Source organism: Fringilla coelebs (genome assembly GCF_963513975.1).
Source record: "Fringilla coelebs genome assembly, chromosome: 1".
Lineage (NCBI taxonomy): Eukaryota > Metazoa > Chordata > Aves > Passeriformes > Fringillidae > Fringilla > Fringilla coelebs.
The window spans coordinates 146,949,281-146,971,769 of record NC_140028.1 but is presented as its reverse complement, the minus strand read 5'-3'; the positions used below and the strand labels follow the sequence as shown (position 1 = coordinate 146,971,769).

General features: G+C 44.6%; 1 protein-coding gene across 1 annotated transcript in view; it reads right to left on the bottom strand.

Annotated features, from left to right (window-relative positions):
- LOC311151078 (5'-AMP-activated protein kinase subunit gamma-2) overlaps positions 1 to 18,216 on the bottom strand; it is a 109,004-nt gene extending 90,788 nt beyond the window's left edge. Inside the window, exon 1 of the mRNA XM_084201225.1 lies at positions 17,783 to 18,216. Within this exon, the coding sequence (XP_084057351.1) occupies positions 17,783 to 17,888 (106 nt within the window). The 5' untranslated portion in view covers positions 17,889 to 18,216. The remainder of the gene's footprint in view (positions 1 to 17,782) is intronic.
- Between the last annotated feature and the right edge of the window lie 4,273 nt (positions 18,217 to 22,489).

Here is a 22,489-nt window from a genome sequence, read left to right as displayed (position 1 = left end):
TGCAGTTTGGTGACACATGGCATTACTACTTGTGCTACCAACACCTCCTTCCCAGAAGCATCAGCATGCCTTTGACTTTTAGACTCTTGGCTCTCTTCTCCCTCACTGACTGCACTGGTAAAATAAAGCCCATGAGCTCCAGCACAGCTGCCTCTCCCTGCAGAAATACCCACAGCAGAGGACACTGCAGTTCCAGACTCATTCCCAGAACTGCAGGATGATTCAAAGCTTACTGGGGATGCAGCAAAGGGACAGCAAATTCCAGCTCCTTCTCCAAAAACCTCACAAGGCATCAACCATCATTTCCTATTTGCCTCAGATCAATGACTCTTCAAATCTCCCTGCTATATTAATGTGCATCAGATGGTGATAGTTCAGCTAGATTAAATTAGGGAAGATTGGTGATGGTGGTGAATGTAGTGAGATTGTTGCCAAATTAAACTCTCCCTCTACATTCATGAAATGCACTCTCATGAAATGCAGCCTCACAATAGGGAGCTCACTCTTCCACGTTTTTCATCAGCTGGGTAAACAGAGAGCTTAAGACAAGAACTGTAAACTTGATCTGACAGCCAAATCCATAGAAATTATTTAAATAATTGCCCAAGAGCCTTAGCTAAGGCAAAGGGCACTCACTGGATTCAGATTCCCCTGTGCCACTGAAACCTGTTCTGGCACTGTGCCACAGGGTTTTAGGAAATCAGCTGCAAGCACCTGAATGGGAAAATTTTTATCTGATTTACCCAAAATCACTCAGCAAGATCTGATCAACAAAATCTAAACCTTTCATTTAGCCTCTCTCTTTTCTAAGCAGCACATGCATCAACACCCCAATCTGAAATGGTCATCCCAGCCATCTGAAACTCAGCAGAATACTTTCTGGAGCATCCTTTTAAACTTTACAATACAAAAAAATCTGAACAAACAACATCCTGACTGCAATAAAGAGCGTGTCTGCACCACAACCAAGAGATGTGAATATGCAACCATGCACTCACCAGAGCTGCCAACACCTCAGGATATTTATGCAGAGAGTTTCCTGCCAAAGGATTACCTGATTTAACTAAATTAAAGCCTACTCACTACACCTGCAAGGTGGCTCTATATTATCACAGCTTGTCAGAGGCAGACACACTCACACAGGCCTTCAGATTTCCTCCAAGAGAGCCAAAAAAGTGCATTAAAATATGCTGCTCCCTCTCTGTGTGCTCAGCAATATCTGTCATAATTGCAAAATTAAGGATTATTCCATGTGTCTCTCTGGATTTCCCAAATATTGAAATATAATCTCACATTGAAAGGGGCACTACCCACAAAAATCTCACTCTGCCTGAGTTCTCTGCTTGCTCTTGCTCACTAATAACTAAATCACTGTTCAGAAAGATGTCACTGTTTGTCCTTCTATCCTCCATAAAACTATTTCTCTTGGAAAAATTAACAAAGATCTCTGCAAATGCACCTGTCCATGGGAAACACATCCTGATGGGAGACCTTGGGTGAGATAACTGAGCACAAAACACTGTCTTTGGATATGAAGGTGGAAAACAGGCACTGATACCACTGAAGGCATCCTGAGCAAACCAGGCCCTGAGTTACCAGCTTTGTAACCAAAGGAGGAGATGTGGTTGGTCTGGTCTATTCCCCAAAGTCTTCTTAAGCAACAAGCAGGAGTGAATGAGTGCTATGATACAAAAAAGCCCAAGAAAAATGAGTTCAGGAGTGCTAATTTAAATAGAAGCACACACAAACTAGGTGAGCCAGCCAGAAGGTCCCCTTTGAGTGAGAAGTGCAATTTGAAAAAGAAAAAAACCTACAATTTCAGTTCTGGTTTTGCTACTGAATCCTTCCTGACATAATTCCTTCATCTTTCTGTGGCTGAGGTTTATCATAGTCTGTATAAGCAAGGAATGAAGACTGAAACTGTCATTACTACCCCAGACCATGACACATTGCAGAGAGCAAATAGATCATAAAGACTCTTTGGAGCTGCAGCAATAAGGCTCCTGAAAAGAAATATTTAGGCAAAATGTATTTTGGGTAAGAGTAACACTAAAAACATTGCATGTATAAACAATTAGTCTTTGTCAAATTCCCCAGTTATTGACACCACCCTGCTACAGACCCTCACAACTCTCTGTGCTCCTTGCCCTCTCCTGTAAGAACTGCCTGCCACTGTTAGCCAGGATTTGCTATATTTGATTTCTTCCCTGTGAGTGAGAGAAAATGAAATAAAAGCCCTGCTGTCATGAGCAGTGTCAGCAGGGACAGCAGCCCCTCTGCAATTCATCTGCTCCCTCCCTGCTCCAGACTGAGTGCCAGCAACACAGTCCCCTCTGAGCAAAGCAGCTCAGCCTTAGAGCATCCCTTAATCAAAGTTAGGACCTCCTGCACGTGAGCAAAAGTCAGCTGGGGTGAAACTCAAGCTGCCAGTGCAGTGAACACAACTCTGATTTTCATCTGCTACATTAATCCCTCTTCTTATGACAACATCTTTTCCTGAATGACTTCACCTAAGGGAATTTAAAATTGAGTGGGTCAGATTTCTTTCATCAAGCTTTTTTTAAAGGCTGAAAAGAGCTGTGGGAGACTGAGAGCAGGAGGGGAATTGATCTGCATCCTCATATCACTTTCCTGCAAAATATTGCATTTGAATACAACTCAGCTATTTTGTTCTCACATCCTTCCCATTCCTGAGTAAGCAACACAGAGCTGAGACTTGCTACTTTTCAAGTGTATAACTACAATTGTCAGCTCATATTTCTGTTTAACCAGAATGACATGTCAGTCTCTTTGAAGAAGAATATTATTGAGAAGAATGTAATCAGCTTCCTCTGTCCTGCAATGCTCCTTTTGCCACTAGACAATGGAATAAATCCAAGAACTCCCTGGAGTCCCTGTTTCCAATCATTGCTGCACAGTGTCTTAGCTATGATCTCTTCAGACAGTGAAGAGCTCCTACATTACAGGTTGCCTTCATATTTCCTGTTCTTCCAGATGCCAGTGGAGCTGGGATGAGCTCTGGCACCTGCCACTAAACACAGCATCAGTGTGAGCAGGGAGCAGGTTCAGCCTGGGATAATGAGCCTGAATTTCAGACACCAATAAATGGATACAGGCCTGCCCCATTATGCCCTTAGAACTACAGAAAGGGAGCTTGCTCTGTCTCCTCCTCTCATGTTGTACCTTTGAGATTTTAAATATCCAGCTCTTCATGGCAGGGGGGTGATTGTGTTGGGTCATGTAACACAACAAGGGACACAAGTCTGCCCTGATGCAGGGTGAGCTGACTCCTCATCTATCTTTTAGTTATGCAAACCATTAAAACATGCAAAAACTCATTTAGCTGATTAGCAGCTTTTGGGAGGAGAATGTTCTTTATGTATAGAGCAATGTCAAATTCTGCATTTTATAAATATGGATAAATACTTTCCAGGAATTGTTCAAAAGTATATACATTAAAGAATCATTTGATAAGCAATGTATGCCCTGGGGTGTATGTCAGGACAGGCCTTTTAAATGAAAAAATTCTTCATTTCAAGTGTCACCTTCTTCTGTCTCATTTTCTTGCCATGGCAGCAGGGACACTGGGCATGGGCAGGGCTGAACACAGGCACTGAACAGCAACACACCAGTGGCTCCCCCACAATTTTCTCCTCCTGCACCCAGGAAAGGTGTGGTAGCCATGCGGAGCTGCTATTGACTTTAGGATCAGACTTTGCTGATCCTTACTTACTCCTCACTTCTAACCTTGCTTTTCATACCTTCCCTCTGCAACATCAGGCTTGTGCTTACAGTCTCTCCTTATTCCTTTTTAACCTTGTAACAGTGATGTGAATCCAAATGTGGGAAGAAAGGAGCCAAGGAGGACAGGGACAGAAGATCCTGAGGCTGAAGAATAACCAGGTAACTGGCAGATTGCTCACATCAGGATTGACAAGAATTTAGGATACTGAGGCACCATGAGGATCACAGAGTGAGGCTTCTTTTCTAATTAGCTCCTTTCAGAACATCTTGATGGGGTGGATTAATATTATCAGAATTGTACAGATGGGAAAATAGATTTCCTGATCCTAATTGTGGCGTCCTTATGATGAAACCAAGGGCCCACCTATACATCAGCATTTTTTTCCATGGCATACATGCATCTCTGTGCCTCCATCTGCCACATCACCTCTCATGTGAATAATAGCACAGCTGTCCCCACCAGGCTGGAACAGGTCTAACCAGGCATGGAGGCACCCCAGTGTGAGCTGGCCTGCTGTCAGGGAAGTGCTGCTTCAGGAGAAATTTGGTTATAACATATCAGGAAGGGAAAAAAACCCCAACAACTCATTTGCACATATGAGGTTTTTCTCCTCAGCTAGAGGAATGCAAATACCAGGCAGCTTTTACATTGCCTCCAACGGTTTGGCTGATTATCACATTTCTAATTCCAATTCACACAATCCACACAGCACTTTCTTATTATGGATGTGCTGCTGACATGTACAAAGACTGATTAGATAGTCAGACACAAGCCAAGGAAATAATAAATAGACAACTCCACTTTTCAGAAAATTATTTTACTATGGGCACAGTTGTGAGCAGAGTTGAACTTGTCTTCAAGGCAGTCTGATCTGCCTTTTCTTTGCAAAAAGCTTCCCTGCTATTGAGTTAAATCTTCCAGATAGATAAATCACATAATAACACTTTTTGGGTTTATCATTTTCCCATCTGCTAGACAGGGAACTATTTTTGACTACCCTTATTACAGGTCTTACAAAGCTACTTTCCTAATCCTATCAGTGAGCCAAGAAATGCTTTTCCTCTTACATGTCCCACCTTGCAAATGTACCCATTCCTTGTTCATCAGTGTAGGAAAAAAAAAATAATAAAATATACCACAAAGGCCAAGCTCACTTCTTTTCAGGTGAGCTGTGTCTTGGGTGGCCAAGGGTTGCACACCAGAGTGGACAATCCACAGAGGTAAATGGATGGGCTGAAGAACAAAAATAACCTTTTGTGTGGAGCTCTATGGGTCAGGCCCAAGGGTGGCATCAGTGGTGGCCTTCTCCTGTCACTTCTGGGCTCTGCTCAAAGACAGACCCATGATACAGAGGGGCAGAGTGAGCTGCAGTTACACATTGCAATACCTTGGGTTTCTACTGAGCAAGCTCAAAGAGGACTCACTAAAGCCAGAGAAGATGCAGAAAAGGCTGATAAGGTCGATTGAAGGTCCAGAGTGACTCTTCAGTTTAGGAAAATAAGACTGCAAGCAAAGAATATGAGAGAAGCCTATAAAATCAGGCTTGGGAGGGAGATGGTGAGCAGGGAAGGAGCATCAGATGAAATTAGCAGGTGGCTCAAAGCAAATACAAATAAATATTTCTGATATATCACATTCTTAAACAGCAGAACAGGTGCTGTTGTAGTTGCTAGAAGTTTGGGGTTGAAATGAAATTGGCCAAGATCCTGGAAAGAAGCTATTTAAAGCCTACCAAACATCAGCTTTGCCTTAGGATGTGAGCCACAAAGGGCTGGAGGCTGGGAGAGTACAGGGGGAAACGTGTCCCTTATGTTCCTGTCCTGTTCTTACACCACCTGTGTCAGTGGCAATTGGCACAAAAAAGAGACTGACCTGGATGGATAATTGGCCTGACCTGGTACAGCTGCTCTTGTGCTTTAACTGAAAGTGAGTTTCAAAGCAGTAAAAATAGTAATGTAACCTTACACCCAAGCAGGAGGTGCCTTTATCCTAGTGCCATCCACACAATGGTTATGATAAAACACTCTATTTTCTACAGCCTCAACTTTACCATTTGGGAAATGATACTAATGGTGCCCATCTTTTAGAGATACTCCATGATCTACAGCTGAACAGATAACACAATGATGAGGAGTTGCTCATGTTATTAGCCAAAAGCTTCCAGCCACCTAAATGTGTTTATATGTGCTGGTCCAATTAGTCAAGGGTCTGTGAAAAGGTCTTAAAAGAAGGGGTAAAAACCACATCATATTAAATTTGATTTCAAGAAGCACCAACTGTTGCAGAGCCTTTTGAGGTCAACTCCTCCTTTTTGTGTTTATTTTGGAATCCAGGATGAGGACTCAGGCTGCTGTTTTCAGAAGTGTGAAGAGCCAAGTCCAAGCTTACGTGGCCTGTTGATGGTTACAAGGTGTTGCAACAGCACCGAGGGGATCAGACCTGGTGCATTCCTGGCTCCTGTTAGGAAAGAAGCTGGGGAGGAAAAGGCAAGCTGGAATTGTCCTGCCTGCAATGCAGAGAGGAGGGATCCAAGCCACCTTTAAACACAGCACCAGGATGACGTCGTGTCAGCTCAGCTGCGGGGCTTGCAGGGGAAGAAAGGTGAATTACTGACTCCATTCTGGGGCAGTTGGGAAGCTGCTGCTCTCCCTTAAATTGGCAATCAGCTAATTTAAAGTTGGCTTCTGTGGAGTCATTCTGCACAGCAGGGCTGCAGCGAAGGCACACTCAAGTCTATGTGGTCACCCAAGGATGAGGCAGGGACACAAACCCACCTTGGCAGCTGCAGGGAGACTGAGGCTGTTCCCTCCCCCACATGGAGGGGAAAACTTCCACTGGTATGATTTCTTCTTTTCTAGCTTAGGCTGACTGTCCCCTTCCTGTAGGAGCCTCACAGATCTAATTTTTGGCTGAGAGCCAGCACCAGGTGTATCATTCCAGGTCCTGACCACTCACCGGCTCCACCCAACAGAGAAGCAGCATCTCTTGATCTCCCAGAGAGTTTTGCAATTAAATATTAAAGAGTGCTGCTCATTCATTGTTTTCCAGGCTTTCATTTCAGCTGGCACTTCAAACCCATAATATCATCATTTCTCTACAAGTCTCAGTCAGGATTAGTTTTGTCAGTCTTGAGTATTTTACAGTTTTTCTGTGTTAGTCTCCTACATCTCAAGGTTAGTTTATGCTGCTGGGATTTCTTGTATGGGTATGTTGCTGCTTTGCTTTATGCTCTAAATCAGACTGGTGTTTATTTTGAGAAAAATTTGTAATAATTTACATTAAGACCTTTGTTTACAGCCCTTAAAGCTCAAACAGATTTCACATAGTCTCTAGTTTTCCTATTACTGCTGCCCAGAAGGATCTCCATGAAGTTTTAAACAAAGGCCTGGCTGATGGAGAGGAAAATCTGGTATCCTATTATAGGATAAGGGGAGAAAATAGGGAAGAAAATAAACCTAATCTGACAGCAGGAGAAAGCTGTCACCTGCTCTGGGGTATGAAGGGGAGTTTTACTGCATCTCAGTGGAAGCAGCAGCTTCTTTAGAGGCAGAGGAAGCACTTCTAGTAATCTTCCCAGCTAAATGAAATAAAGAACAGTTTGCTGTCATGAAAAGATCATGTAAGGAGAATACTGGTTCTGGGTACCCTGCTCTTTCCTACAGCAACTTTTGTAACCGTGCCAGATCTGCTGCCAGGCTGGAGCTGGGAATAAAAGCACCAAGCAGGGAATTTATTGGCACTAACTCCTGCAATTTGGGGGAGCTTCTGCCTTTTGGCAAATACAGCACTGGCACCTTGAGTGATGGCAACCAGCATCTACCCCTGTACAAGCCTTTGAATGATATGTAGAGCTCATTTGCATCTCCTCCTCATTAATGTCCCTGTGTTAAAGACATTAATTCAAATGTTGATAAAGTTTTTGCTCCCCAAATTGCAGTGACAAAGGACTGGAGTCATGCCTGGAGTGGGCTTAGAGTCACAGGGCCTTTTCAATGAATGATTTTCTTCTGTTTACAAAACTTACATTTCTATTTCCACAGCTCCATGCCTGCTGTGTGGGAATTCACTTAGGATATCTAATAACTTTGTAATGCAGTTCCTTCACAGTTCCAAAGCTGATTAAAAAGATCATCTGGTGAAGGGAGAGGTGAGGAATATGGGTCTGGTCCCCAGATAGTGTAAAAGCAGTGGATCTCAAGTGAGGTCAAAAAATGTACTAAGAACTAATTCCATATTTTGCAATAATATCTTTGAGAAGGATGGAGGGAACTGGGGATTGGTGTCACCTCTCACCCTCCCCTGTTGCACAGGTGAGTGACAGCATTGAAGGCTGCTTGTCTTGGTTCTTGGAAGATTACCTAAATGTAAAACACACAATTTATAATACTAAATAAAGCAAGAATCAGAATATACAGGCCAGGGCAGTTAAGCACCTACACATTTTTATATCAGCTATGGCTGCAAACTGTCAGCCCTAAAAGGTCATTAAAATAATCTGGCCCTTTATTAAGAGCAAACTCTTGCTGACTGATAAGGCTGAATACCTGCTGCTAATCCCAGTCATCTCTACAAGCTAAATTAACCCTTTCCTGAGCACCACATGTGCTGCCTATGATATATGAGCTGTCCTTATGCAAATTCTGTTTTCCCATTAAAGGTATTTTCAGTTAATTCTGTAGTTCTTTAACAAACCTTGAATCTTGTTGCTATTTTACCTTCACTGCCCTATCTTTGTGAGGATAAGATGTAAGCACTAGCTGGGTTTGGAGGAAAAATAGGATCAAGTATCATTTACACATCCCTTACAGAGGGCCCTGTCCCTATCAGGTGCCAAACCACTCAGCTCCCCTTCACTGCAGTGTGAGATAGCAGCAACTTCACCAACAGCATTTGGCTTTTTTCAGGTTTGGATCCCTCACAGGCTCCTGCAGACACCAGTAACAATTTCATAAACCAGCAAGGATTTTGATAACTTATATACAAGAGCACAGGAGGCTATCAGCTCAAGGGACAGAGCTGCAGATCTGCTTTTAGGGAAGATAAGATCCCTTATGTGTCTTAACCAGCTAAACAGCATCCCACAGGGTTTCACATCCCATGTGCTGGGTGATAGCTGCAGACACATCCCTCTGATAAAAAGTCATGTCCTTTGCTAAAGGACATGACTTCAACCTCAGGGACACAGGGGGTTTCTGGATAAATAGATTCCCCTGAAATATTAGTTTTATGTGACAGATTATTCCTAAGAGGTTTCAAATGCTCCAGACTTGAGTCAATACCTGACTCCACAGCTCTTGCTGTCACTGCCCCTTTTGATTCCCTTTAGTTTTCTTTCCTCGAGATCAAGGTGATCTATTTTTAGTGCAGGCACTGGTTAAGTGAGGAGTTGCTATAGTGACAGATAGCTGATACAAACTGAGTCCCACTGCAATTCCTGGGGCTGGGAAAGGAACCCTCCCCAGGCTGGGGCAGCACCTGGGAGTGCCCAGACCCTGCTCAGCTCAGGGGGCATTAAAATCTGCCCAGGACTCCCAGAGTGATGCTTAATGCACATGAAACAGCCAGAAGGCAGCCTGGGTACCTGTTGTAGGAATCACACACATCTTGCTACTTCTGTTGGCCCAGTAAATATGTTGGTGTTGGTCTCCAGATTTGCAGTGGTCTCCTTCTCCAAAGGAGCTGCACATTCCACCAAGAAACCACTCTGTTCTTGAATGTTCATCAAAACAAGAATGATTTTGTCCCTGCATTGAGAATTGGGTGGGAAAAAGCCACAATATTTGCAACTTCAGCTTTCCTTACAACTGAGCACCACAGAAATGTTGGTTGGAAAGGATGTCTGGAGGCCTCTCCTTCTGTGTCCCACTCAAGACAGGTCTGGTATCAACCAAGACTGGGTCAACCATGGCTTTGATTAGAAGACTCTTGAAAATCTCTTAGGATGGAGGTCACAGCCTCTCTAGGTTACCTGTGCCAGTATCACACCAGCCTCCTGAGGGAGTTTCTGCTGAGCATGATCCTCCTCGGGCACAAATCCTTGCCTTGTCCTCCTTCTTTTACCATCTGCAACTACTAAGAAGAGTTTGGCTCTGTCACCTTTGAAACTGCCCTTCAGGGAGCTGCAGGCTGCTATTAAAATGCACCTCTTTGCTGGACCAAAAAAACCCAACTCTGCCAGTTTCCTCAGCCTCCCAAAACACCTGCTGTAGGTCACAAAACACTTTGGCAGCCCTTCAGGAAAACCCTCTACAGTTTCCCAGCCTCCTTCTGTCCTTCTTTTGGGGGGGACCAGAAATTGGACACCTTGTTGCAGGTGCAGCCCAGCAGGCCAAGGAGGAGGGGGATAACCACCCCTGGACTGGATTGCTGCATTCCTCCTGATGTAACCCAGCCTGTGGCTCACCTGCTGGTAGTGACAGCACATTTCTGGATCATTCTCCAGATCCTATCCACCACAACCCCAAGTCCTGGGGTGGCTGACTCACTGGGACCCAGCGTGTCCTGCTGCAGGCTCAGCTCACCCCCCAGGTCCCTGATGAACATTTCCCTGATCCCTGGATATCAGCTATCCCTAAATTCAGTAATACAGTCCAGTCCCTTGGGAAAGGCCAGCATTACTCCAGCTTTTCATCCTTTCAGCTCAGCCCTCCTCTCAACCCTCACCTCTGAATACCCACAAAACTTTTGTAGTCACTCCTGCAGCAAGACCCCTTCCATTGCAAGCTTTCCATCTCCTTCATGCCTTGGTTTGACTTTCCATCTCATTTCTGCCTGATCTGTGCTTCCTAAATTGATTTATTACTCTACACAAGCAGTGAAAACGTCCCAAATCATCTGTTCCTGCAGGAAAGGCAGGATTGTCCCAGGGATCCTGGGTCCACTATCATCATTCCTGCTCTCACTGAAATAAAACCAGGGCCCAGATGGGCAGGATCTGTGAAACAATCCAGTGACTGTAGCTCAGAGTGTGTCAAAAGGGTCCTTGTTGCCCCACAGGGAACAGAGCACTGGGAAGCAGCTGTTTTCCAAGGACTGGAAAAAAATCTAAACAAACAACAGGATGCTATTAATTAATGCCAGCTAACCCCATCACTCCTCCTCCAGCTGAATTACCCCAACCCTATCAAAGGAGGAGCAGAAGAAGTGCAGAATGGGAGCTCTCTGGGGCAAGCACTGGGGTCTGTCCTTAAACCAAGTGAGGCTGAGTGACCTTTGCAGCAGGGAGAATTCAGGCTCCTGAGCCAAGCCTGCCAGCTGCACCCTGATATCTCACAGAGCAGCCCTTCATCTCCCAGGAGCAAAGCCTTCACGTGTCAGTGTGACTCTGGAATGACAATCAAATGGCTGAAACAATTTCAAGGCCTTCAATCTCACCATTATGAGCACTTTTAAGTCCTTGAACTGCTTTTAGGTTGGACAAAAATAGAGGTGAAAGTAGAAAACAGCTGAATCTTGGTAATTCCTGGGATTTGCTGATCCACTAAACCTGACAAACAAACTGCCTTAACAACATCTTTGAAATTGCACTCTTGGGCAATTCACTCAAACTTTGAGCAAGGAGTCAATAGTCCAAAACATTGATTTCTAATTAAACTAAAGTACCCACCTACCTAAATGCTACTGTCAAGTGCAATTTCAGGCTGTAAAAACAGACCTGGGCTTGAAATTTACTTTTAAAGTCTGACAACAGGATTTGTAATATAGTTGCATGGGAGTATAAATAAATTGTGGTCTAGCTTAGCACATTCAAATAAGTAGAAAATCAGTCTAGGATAACAGCTTCTCATGCAGATATTCCTTTGAAGTGAGAACCCTTGGAAACAAAGGGAAAGCAGGGAAAAAACTATCTCTCTGCTACTCCCAACTGGTGTAATAAGGGTGGGAGAGGATGCATGGAAATCAGCAATTCCAGTGATTTTTAGTATTTGGGCTGTGACCCTCCAGCATCCATCATGAAGGCACTCCAGGCTGTGTTCATTAAGCTGAGGTGCCACATATGAAAGTCTTATCTGCATTATTTTATTTCAGCCTCAAAAGTGAATCAGATACTTATTTATATCAGAAGTAACAGAGATAGCATTCTGGCCTTAAACACCTATCAGAAATGACTTGTTACCTGAAGATAACAGAAGCAGAGGATGGAAAAAGGAAATATGATAAATACATAAATATTACTTGCTGTCAGAAAAAGGCAGGGTCTGCACCCTCTTTAACTCACAGTCAGTATCCAGCTTCCTTCTATCTCAGTTTCTCCTTTTCCACTTCAGTGGACTCCCCTCCATACTTGCACTTCACATCTTTGCTCAGATTCAGTCCCAAGACTTGCTTTTAATTTCTTTCTCTCAGGAATAACATTTATCCCACTTTTCAAATAACACTATATGAATAACATCAGAATTACAGGAAAGTGTCCTTCAGACAGTTAAAAATGAAGTTTTTCTGCCGTTGCTGTGGCTGGGGGACAAGCACCTTCACCCACAAGTAGCAGCAAGGACCAGAACCACAGGGGCTCCTCCCAGATGGATCTCCCTGCCCAAAAACCTGCCCAGTTTGTACAGCAGCCCATCAAAAGGGAGGCTTGGCCCTGCTGCTCTCACCATGTTGTTGACAACGGCACGTCAGTGCTGAGTAATTCAGTCATTTATAGTAATACAGATATTTTTGACCAAATTTTGTGATGAGACACACAGAGCTGCCTAGAGCAAAACTGGGAAGAAGAGTCAGTGGGCAGATTCATTTGCAGCACTGATCTGGAAATTTGTGCCTTGAGAACACACTGTATTTTTACATGCCTAACCTGCCCTTCAGGCAAAAATAACTTCTTTGAAAATAAATTACTCAGAGAATTTGCATTCTTGGACAACTCATCATGAGGGCAGAGTCTACATCTTCTTTAAGCCTGCAAAGGGCTGCAGAGGCAGGATGCTGCACTCTGCTCAGTCCACCTCCATTTCAGTTTCCACCAAATCAGTGGAGGTTTTATGGGGATTATTACTACCTGAATTTACAGGTGTCTGCTTGAAAACACCTTGCTGTTTCTACTGCTTCATGGCCAGAGTCCTTTCCCTCCATTCAGAATGCCTCAAAGCTGTGCACAAAGCCAGGATGTGCCAGAAAGCACCAGGACAGTGACTATAAGGAAGCAGAAAATGGAAAATTAAAAAGTCTCAGACATTTAATCAGGCTTGTCACTGCTTTTCTCCTTCCCAACAACCAACTGCAGAAATTTCACAGCTTCCAAGTCTTGGTGCTCTCTGTAGTACAAGATTAATCAGTACTGATCAGCTGGGGCTGCACATCCTCTAAAATCACTGCCAGCTCAACAGAGCATGAAAACCAGTAGAGAAAATCATTTACAAACCAAAGCTGTCTCAGTCTTTCATGCCCTGTGTCTGGTGGTGTTTTTAAGCTGCTTTACTGGAGCAACAGGATTTTGCTCTCCGTTCATTTATGGCAGTTCTGGAACATGCAGCAATTCCTTCACTCTCATTTATTTCTCCAGAAATTTTTTCACTATGATTTCTCCCCCACTGCCTCATAACAAAAACATCCCACCAGCATGAGAAAAATAAATATCTCTGATCCTCCCACAAGCAGCACCACCCACTTTGGGGTGAAGCACTGGGGGAGCTGCAGCTCTCCAGGCTGGAAGAGAAGGAGATAAAGTCTTGTTTCCTTTTTGCAATTGCTTCTCCATCATGTTTCCTTTTTGCAATTGCTTCTCCATCATGTTTTCTTTTTGCAATTGTTTCTCCATCATGTTTTCTTTGCTTCACGTTTCCACCCTGCTCTTCTCCCGTGTTTTCTGCCCCAGTTCTCAGGCTTGTGCCAATGGATGGTGATGACAACCAGGCTGAATTATCCCCTGGGTTTTCATCTGCACTTGGAGAAGCTGTGAAGCCCAACTCTTTGGTTTGGTGTAAGTCCCTGTTCATGGACAGCTGTGAGAGCTGGTCACCTCCATGGCACGTTACCTGCACGTGGTGATCATGGAGGCAGTCACCACATCCCCCTTTTTGGGGGATCCACATTCACACCCAACCCCTGGGGCCTGGGAAGGACCATGACAAGAGATGGAAGAAGCCCCTTGAGTTTTTGACTGAGAGGGGAAAACATTTCCCTTTAGGCTGAGTATTTAAGGACACCCCCCAGCACCTCCCAGATGCACTCTAGAGCCTCAGCAGCCCTCCATTCCATTCCATTCCATTCCATTCCATTCCATTCCATTCCATTCCATTCCATTCCATTCCATTCCATTCCATTCCATTCCTCAGCAGCCCTCCATGCATTCCATGGTGGTTCCAGAGCCATGAGATAAAAGGTGCACTCAGCAGGCCATGGAACAACTCTGGGACTGCCTGATTCGTGTGGGGCTGAAACCTTTTTGCACTTGTGGTTTTTGGGGTCTGAGACATCCAGCAGGCTCAGTCCTAGTTTAGTCCTAATATGTTCCAAATTATAACAACAAATGATCCTCAAGAGTGCCATTGAGGTGGGACAGGACAGGGGCTGAGGGGCAGCACCAAGGTTTGCTTGGAGCCCTTCAGACCTGGCTGGTTGGGGCTCAGCTTTGGCACCTGATGATTAAAAGCCACCTGATTAAAGTAACAAACCCCAAGAGCAGCATGGGCAAAGAGAACTCCTGGGCATTTCCATGCAGCTAAAAGACTCCAAAACAAGTGTTTTGAGGCTAAATGCCCAGCACAAGGCATTTCCATACAGCTAAAAGACTCCAAAACAAGTGCTTTGAGGCTAAATGCCCAGCACAAGGCATTTCCATACAGCTAAAAGACTCCAAAAAAGTGTTTTGAGGCTAAATGCCCAGCACAAGGCAGCCCTGGTGCAGCCTCCCAGAAACCAAATGTGCTGCAGAGCGGTTCCTTCGCTGGGCACTCATGACTTGGGTAGGGAAAAAACACTTTAAGCATTACTCCTTTTGCATATGTCACTCAGTCCTTTGTGGGATACATGGTGTTCTTTAAAGGGCAGAGCAATTAGCCTCTCTGAGGTCAAAAATCTTTCCCCTTCAGAAATGCCACAGAGCCTATCCATTTACAACACATTGAGCTCTGGTGAGAGCTGCCAGGAGGAGAAACTGCCAGAACCCTGCACAGCAGCTGCAAGAGGAAGGAGGAAACTATGCAGGGGTGATCTAGAGGCTGGAGAAATTTTGGGTAATCCCTGTTCTCAGCCCTGCCAAAATCTTATTGCATAAATCAGCTTCCCTGCTGTTTGGTGGACAGCTCAGGCTTTGAGGTCTCCCTTTGGCTGCTCCTCTCCCAGAGCAAACTGTGGGATCTCTGCCTTCGCTCCTGCTCTCCTTTGCTCTTGTTCATGTTTTTCTCCTTTCCCTCTCTGTGTGTTCTCTGTCTGCATTCAGGTCTCCCCTTGCTGTTCACTTGGAATAAAATTACTGTAAGGCTCCAAGCCTAGGGAATTACAGAGATGACCATTCTTGGCAATGCCACTCTTTATTTCTCCACCAGGATGCAAGCTTTGCACCTGTGCAGTGGAGGGAAGGGGTTTAGCTCAACTGATACACAGAAGAATGGTACTAGATAATTTTAATTGCGGTATTGATGGCATCTAGCCCTGGGAAGCCAAGAAGCTGCACTGGCCCAATTCTATTTACTGGAGGATTCTACCTAAAAACAATTATGGAAGCGGCCAAGAAAAATCAAAAATTCCAAATTCAACCAGTCTGGGTGTCAGATTACTCCTTTTGGGTAACTATCAGGGGATATTTTCCTCTGGTTTCCTTTTCCACTCCTTTTCTGAAAACAATCCAAGCTCATTTAGCAACAGGGAGGCTGCTGTCATTCATTTCTCACCCCTGATGGTAGATGACAACCAAATGGGATGTGCTGGTGTGTGACTAACCCTGAGGAGCCACCAAGCCTGGCTGCTACCAGCACTCCTGCACACATTAATACTGGTCATAAAACCTGCTGAGTGCCCCCAGTTCCCTGGAAAGCTGCTCAGAAAGTGTTTATTGAGGCCTAATAGCTACAAGATACAGATTAAATGTAGCAAATAGTGCAAAGCTTTTGTTTTGACACTTCCCTGCAATTAATTAAGGCCATTGGGGTGGGGGTCATGAGGGAAAGGTATTTGCAAGGGTGTTGACCTGTTCCCTGAAAGGAACCCAGATTGTTGGGGTGTCAGAGGCAATCCCCACGGCAGGGCATCCAAGGAAGGCAGAAACTCAGACAAATCCCATTTGATTTTCCTCACCCTTGTGACTCAATAGTTCTCTGCTGATGATGGAAGTGCAGGGAGCTCACCTGGTCCCAGTCTTACAAAAATGGCATCTGCAAAATCTGTAGAGTGAAAACTGGGCTGAAAACTGCCTGGTGCTCACTGTGTATCACTGGAGTGGGCTACAAAGCTGGAATAGTAGGAATGAGGAAAAGAAGGAGCAAGTATTTTGGCACTGCTGGCATTATACTTCCAATTTTTTAATATAACTCTGTACAAAGAGTACAGTTCATATAGTCAGGTTTTTTTTGGTGCAGAACAAATTATTTTCTCCATGGAGGGAGTTGAGGACAGGGTTTAGAGTTAGAGGAAGCAGACATGCAACACTGTGTTTAGTGCTTTCAGCAGTGAATCCTTTTGCAGATCTGGCTATTCCCCTCTGTTGATGAAACCACAATAAGACAGTGAATTAGTGGTGCAAAGTGCCATTCAACATTCAATCAACAAATTGCATGTATGTTTCTGTTTATTCTACATGAGAATTTAGGATGTTTAATCAGAAATTTGGGAAGGAATTTTATGTCTTTAGATAAATAATACTTATATATTTAAGATAAATAAATATTCCCCTTCTAGTTGCATAAACACTGTGACCTGTCTTTGTGCATGTTGCTGACACAACATTGTGAAATTCCACAGACCTGGGTCATTTCTCATTCACATCACCTTGACCTTCCTATCACTCCCAGTGAAAGCCTCAGGTGGGTTTAGGGAAATGCAGAACAGAACATAGCAAACAGTTTAAGATTTAAAATCACTTAACTGTACACAACAGGAACAAAAGGAGAAGTGTTTGCAAAGATTACAACTTAAAAATTACACAACCGACCACGAAATAAATTGGGAAACATTAAATAGAAAACCAAGCCCTTGGCAGCCAACCAACCAACAGCTGTAATTCCCCATCACTAAATGTGCATGTATGTCTCCACATTGTTCATTTGGTCCAACACTGCTCCCACTTCCATCATTCTGCTGGATTTGACACAGTGACTCCTGATCAATAGAGAGTAAAAGAAGCCTTGCCTACCCTTTGTATGTGTCAGCCTCTCCAAACAGAGCCTTATCCAGTTGATTCAGTGTAACATCAGTTTTAACCCTCTTAGTCACAGAACAGAATTGCTCTGTAACACTCATGGTCTTCAGAGAAACAGCTACCATTGGTCCATAAGCATTAGGAAATGCATTAAAATTGGTATTTCTCCATTATTAAAAAACAGCCAGATCCTGTTGAAAAATCCCTTTTCTCCTGACCAGCTGATCCCTGTGTGACACACAGATACTCTCTGACACACTCACCTCAGCACCTGTATTGGAGCTAATACTCAGTGATCAGGAGAAGCTTTTGATTAAGAGAGAACAGTCCCTAATTGCAACTCAAACACAATTATACTGATAACTGCAGTGTCAGAAAGACGGTTTTAAATGCATTAGTTATGAGATTGATAAGAATTTTTTCTCTACTTAAAATTCATGTTTCAATAGATATTGTTAGGCCTAACTTAGTTATTATTGTTCAATTAAAGTGACATCAGACAACAGCCCCTTCTGAATGCCATAGGATTTACAGCAAAGCTTTCATTCTTTTCCTAAAGGTTATGGCTGATGTGTGTTACAGGGATCAGCTGAGATTTCCATCTCTGGTGCAAACCAACACCAAAATAACCTCCACACAATTCAGTCAGTGAAACTGGGGAGCTCAGCACTGTTGCCCAATTATTCACTATCTCCCTCTCCCAAAGAGCAGCGTCCCTCCTCGCTGGATGCAGAGCTCCTTACCAGCCAGGCCCTGGGGGTCGGAGTGGCGCCTTTCCAAGACTTTGCATCTCTCCTTTCTCTTCTTGCTCCCTCTGAAGCTGCCAAAACGCTTCATGAGCTGCAGCATGCACTCGTGTGGCGGCAGCTGGCGCTCATGCCCGGCCTCGGAGAAACAAAAAGCAGCACGAGGGGCAAGGCGAGGTGTTGCTTACACCAAAAGCCCAGGTGTGAGAAAAGAGCTCTCCAGAAAGACAGTGTGGCTGAAAAAGAAGTCCAGCTGGCCAGCAGCTCAGCTCTGAGGCGCCTGGCTGTGGTCTTCGTGGAGAGCTGTCCTGCAGCACGCTGCCGACCCTTGCCCGCCAGGCGCTTCCAGCCTTAATTCCGGCATACAGCGACTGCCCTGGACACGGGGAGGAGTTCAAAGTCTGCCCAGCTTGCAGCCACAGAGCTCTTATACATCAGCTGTCAGAAGCCTCGGAGACCAAAACATTTCCCAGTGGATCAGCTCATGTGGAAAAGGTCAGGAGCCGCCTGATAAGCTCCCTTGTTCAAAAACTCCTGACGGTGCGAAGGAGCCACCGGCGCTCTCGGAGGGAAGCGTCACGTGCAGCTCGGCATGACCGCTCTTCCAGCAGGCTGTAAAAGGAAACCACCCCTGGACGGACAATTCCTGGCAGCAGCGTCCCAGGCACGCTGGCACCGTGACGTGACATCACCCAACTATTTTGATTCACGTGTGCTGGGTCTTGGGAGGGACGGGAGAGCCCAGCTGACTGTCCGTGAGCTCCGGAATGCCCAGCCCTGCACAGCTAATGACTGATGGATTCATGGGATCCAGCTCCTGCCAACTCACAGCAAGAAGGCTGATACTTTCTGGAGTTTCTCTGTGATGTGCCCTCCCCGTGCTGCACATATCCCTGTGCTCAGTGCAGATTGCTCTGTCCAAATTCTCTTTCTGCAAAGCAAAAGGCACCGGCACAGCTGTTTGTAACCCAGCTAAATCCACCTCGTGGTCTTTTCAATGAGACAAACTTGCACGAGGCTGTTGCTCATCCCAATCAGCCAGGCTGCATGATGATGTTTGGCTCTGAGTCTGTGCATTTAGAGCTGTTTATTTTAGGAAAGGGTTGATCATCGTGGGCTGGATCTTGAGCAGCTGGAGAGGGGTGCAAGCGTGATCCAAGGCACAGTCAAACCATTGTAGCCAACCTTCCTAAGATCATAGTAAATGCTCTGTTAAATCAAAAGCTTTTTTTTAAAGTTACGGCGCATCAGACTTTCCTCTGGACACCATTAGGTTGTGAGGCTCAGCTCTCTCAAAAATCAAACCCTACATGAGTAATGAGTCTTATATTTTTAATTCCTAGGAGGAACTGAAGGTTTCACCTTTTTCTTCTACAAAGAAATGTGACTTCTTCCTTGTGCCCAAGATTATTTCTGTGACTTAAAATCATTGGGAATGAAAACAAACCCCAGCCTTGAAAGCTGCAGAAAAGGCCTCTATCAATACAGATTCCTTGCAAGCTCTGTTTTTTCAGAAATATGCATTAATGCAAGGATGCCTTGGGTCTTCAGGGCCTCCAAGAATATGTGCAGAGGTGACAGCAGCTTCCTCTGTCATCCTCAGCTGCCAGAGGCTCCCCCAAGTCTACCCTGAATAACGTGGAAGAAGACAGTACAGAAGACACCATTGTTCTTTCACCTAGCAACCAAAACAATCAAATTATTACCAAGACACTTAATTATGTTCCACACAAGGCTCTGAACTGATATCCAAGTGAGGCACAGTGATAATTAACGTGAAGCTGTTCTCAGACTTTCCCCTTCTGACTAGTCCTCCCACTTACCCTCATCTCTGTGGCCCTGTTTCAGCTCTGCAAGTGAACATCCTGCTGCTTTTAACCAAATAACAATCCTTGGCATAAAACCTCCTGTCAGCACAGTGTGTTTACAAAGCCCCCTCTCCAGCCCCTCCCTTGAGGCTCACTGTTCACCCAGCACAGAGGAGAAGCAAATGGAGCAATGAGTAGAGGAATTAGCAGGGGAAAGTTTCTCTGTTACTTAAATATTTGGTTTAATGTAGCTGTAAGGAGCCTTAAGCTCTGCACACCCCATCTGGCTTTGTGTGACTGTTGCTGATTCCCCAACTTCTGGGACTCTGGCAGGGCCCTCCCAGGGGGCTCCCCTGTCGGGGGAGACCCTCCTGGAGTGGTCTTGTGTCAGGAAAGAGAGACCCACTGGGGTTTTTTTGGTCTTCAGGTTCTTGTTTACTGTTATCTTACCTAGAGTTTTGCACGCTGTCCACACCAGGCTCAGCACACTGGAACAGCACTGCAAGAATGGCCAACAATCTCTTGTTCCAAGGTCTTTTAAAGCTAAACTATCCAATTAAGAACTGACACCTGGATTATTTTCCCTTTTAACCCAATAACTGATCCCACAGAGATGCAATGTGGACTTTTCTACATAATTAGAAAATGCCACCCAAACCCATGAAGAAGAAGAAGGAAGAAGAAGCATGAGGAAGAAGCCCAGGATGACACCCTGTGCCCTCCATCTTGCTTCCATCCACAACATCCTAAAAATCCCAAAACCTCAATTTCCAGTGACACACCTCCACTGCTCTCTATAATCCATTTCACACTTTTGTGGCTTCCAGTCTATCTTGAAGTCTGGGAAACTTTCTCCATGAGTGAGGGTCAAAGTCAGTGCTCCCCTGGGGGTCAGGGCACCCAGAGCAGAAGGGAAATATTCCCAGAGCCCAGGGTTTCCACAGGTGACCCCCACATTTACCTCTGCCACTTTGCCTGCACTGTCCCCTCCCTTCACTCTGCCATGACCATGGCACCACCACTGAGACAGCAGCTGCCCTGGGACAATCCCTGTCTCTCCCCACAAGCACATTTCAAGTGCTGATTCTCACCCTACTCCCATAAGTACTTCCCATTTGAAAATCAGCTCCCCCAAACCAAATCTGGATTCTCCTCCCTGCAAACCAGGCCTAGTCATCCTTCTCTCACCATGCACAGGGAGAACAGTGTTCCTTTCTGATCCAGAATCACCCCTGGCATATTTGACAGCAGTTATTCAGTTCCCTGTCCAGTCTTTACTTGGCCAAAACCACAGCAAGTGCTGCCTACACCCCCAGTGCAGTCTGAACCTCAAGCTCCCTCTATTTCAGAAAAGCATTCCTCATTCTTCAGTGACCAAAGGATTGCTAGGAACGACTTAATGTTATCAGAAAGCAAAAAATTTAAATCCCTTTTTAATGAGATAAGAATTGCTATTGCTTCAGCATGGAAACAGCCCCCTTTTTGATGGAAACCAAGGATAAATAGTCACTGATGACCTTTTCAAGCAGGGCCATTGCACCAGGAGGGCTCATTTCCCCTTATTAAGGGAAGCAGCAAGACTCTAATGTTTCTACACAGAGCTACTAGAAAATGAAACAACACAGTTTAACAACTGACTTTCACAGTAATTTGTTAAAAAAGCACTAAGTGTTTTGAGTATAATCAGTCTGTCTCTCACAGCTAATGGTCGAGCAGATACTTGCACATTTACACCAGGTACTACATCTTCTTAATGATTCCAGTGCAAGGATCTTGTAAAACTACTAATAAAAAGCTGTGCTTCAAAGTGTTCCTTTGGGGCCATCTATGTTCTGGAGATTGAAAACACAAATCCCTTCCATCCCCTCTAAGCAACCATGAAATGCACTCTTGTCAAGCCACATTAATTAGTTATCCCACATTATGATTTTTTAGCTGCATAAGGATAACACCGTGCCCCTCCAAGAATCCTACAGGATCTCACTCTGAGACATACCAAGGAATGGGCAGCTTAATAAAATTATTTCTGGGGAAGGAGCAAACAAACACTGATATATGTGAGTGAAACACTTCCCTAATCCCATTATAGCTGCAAAGTTCACCAGACCCCAGCCCAAAATCCTCCATCCCTGGCTGGGCTTCCTCTTTTTGATGCTTTTTGCTTTTAAGTTCTCCATCTCTCAGGATAAAAGAACCTGCTCCCAGTGATTTACCACAACTCCTCAGGCACAAACATAACAAAAATCTTTTTTTCTCTGGATGTGATGTGAAGGTTTGTTCTATGAGGTAGAATTGAGTGTTCAGATTTGGTCACCTGACAGAAAATATGGAAGATGCCATCACACCAAACAATTCCAGCCACCAGACATCAGAGCTTTGAAACACAAACTGATCCATCCATTTCACAGAGGTGTAAATTCTGTGTCATGGGGAAAATACTTTAAAAACTGGTATTTCAAACCATTTCCTCAGCTGCCTTTTTAACAGGAGCTTGCATCTGATATACAAATGCAGCAGCAGAACACAGGGAAGGCAGTGGGGGCCAATTAATGCTATTTATTTTATTTTCATGTGAAAATGGAAAAAACAATGTTTTCCTCTTCGAAATTTAAGAGTCATTTAGCTCAAAACAGGAAGGCTGAGAGGAATATGTATCCCCTTAGTGACAATTACTGTTTGAACTGGCTGCTGACTGCAAATCAGCAAAGCCGAGTATTTCCCTTTCCTCTTTGCTGAGAATTTCCTCGTTCAAAATGCCCTCTGTTTTTGTCATTGCTAAGAGAAATAAAGTTCAGATCCATGCTCAGAAAGGTAAAGCATGAATCATTCTTGCATTTCTGCATGGATCATGTTTCTCTCCCATGTTGTCTTAAAAGTTTCCCCTAAATTGGATTTT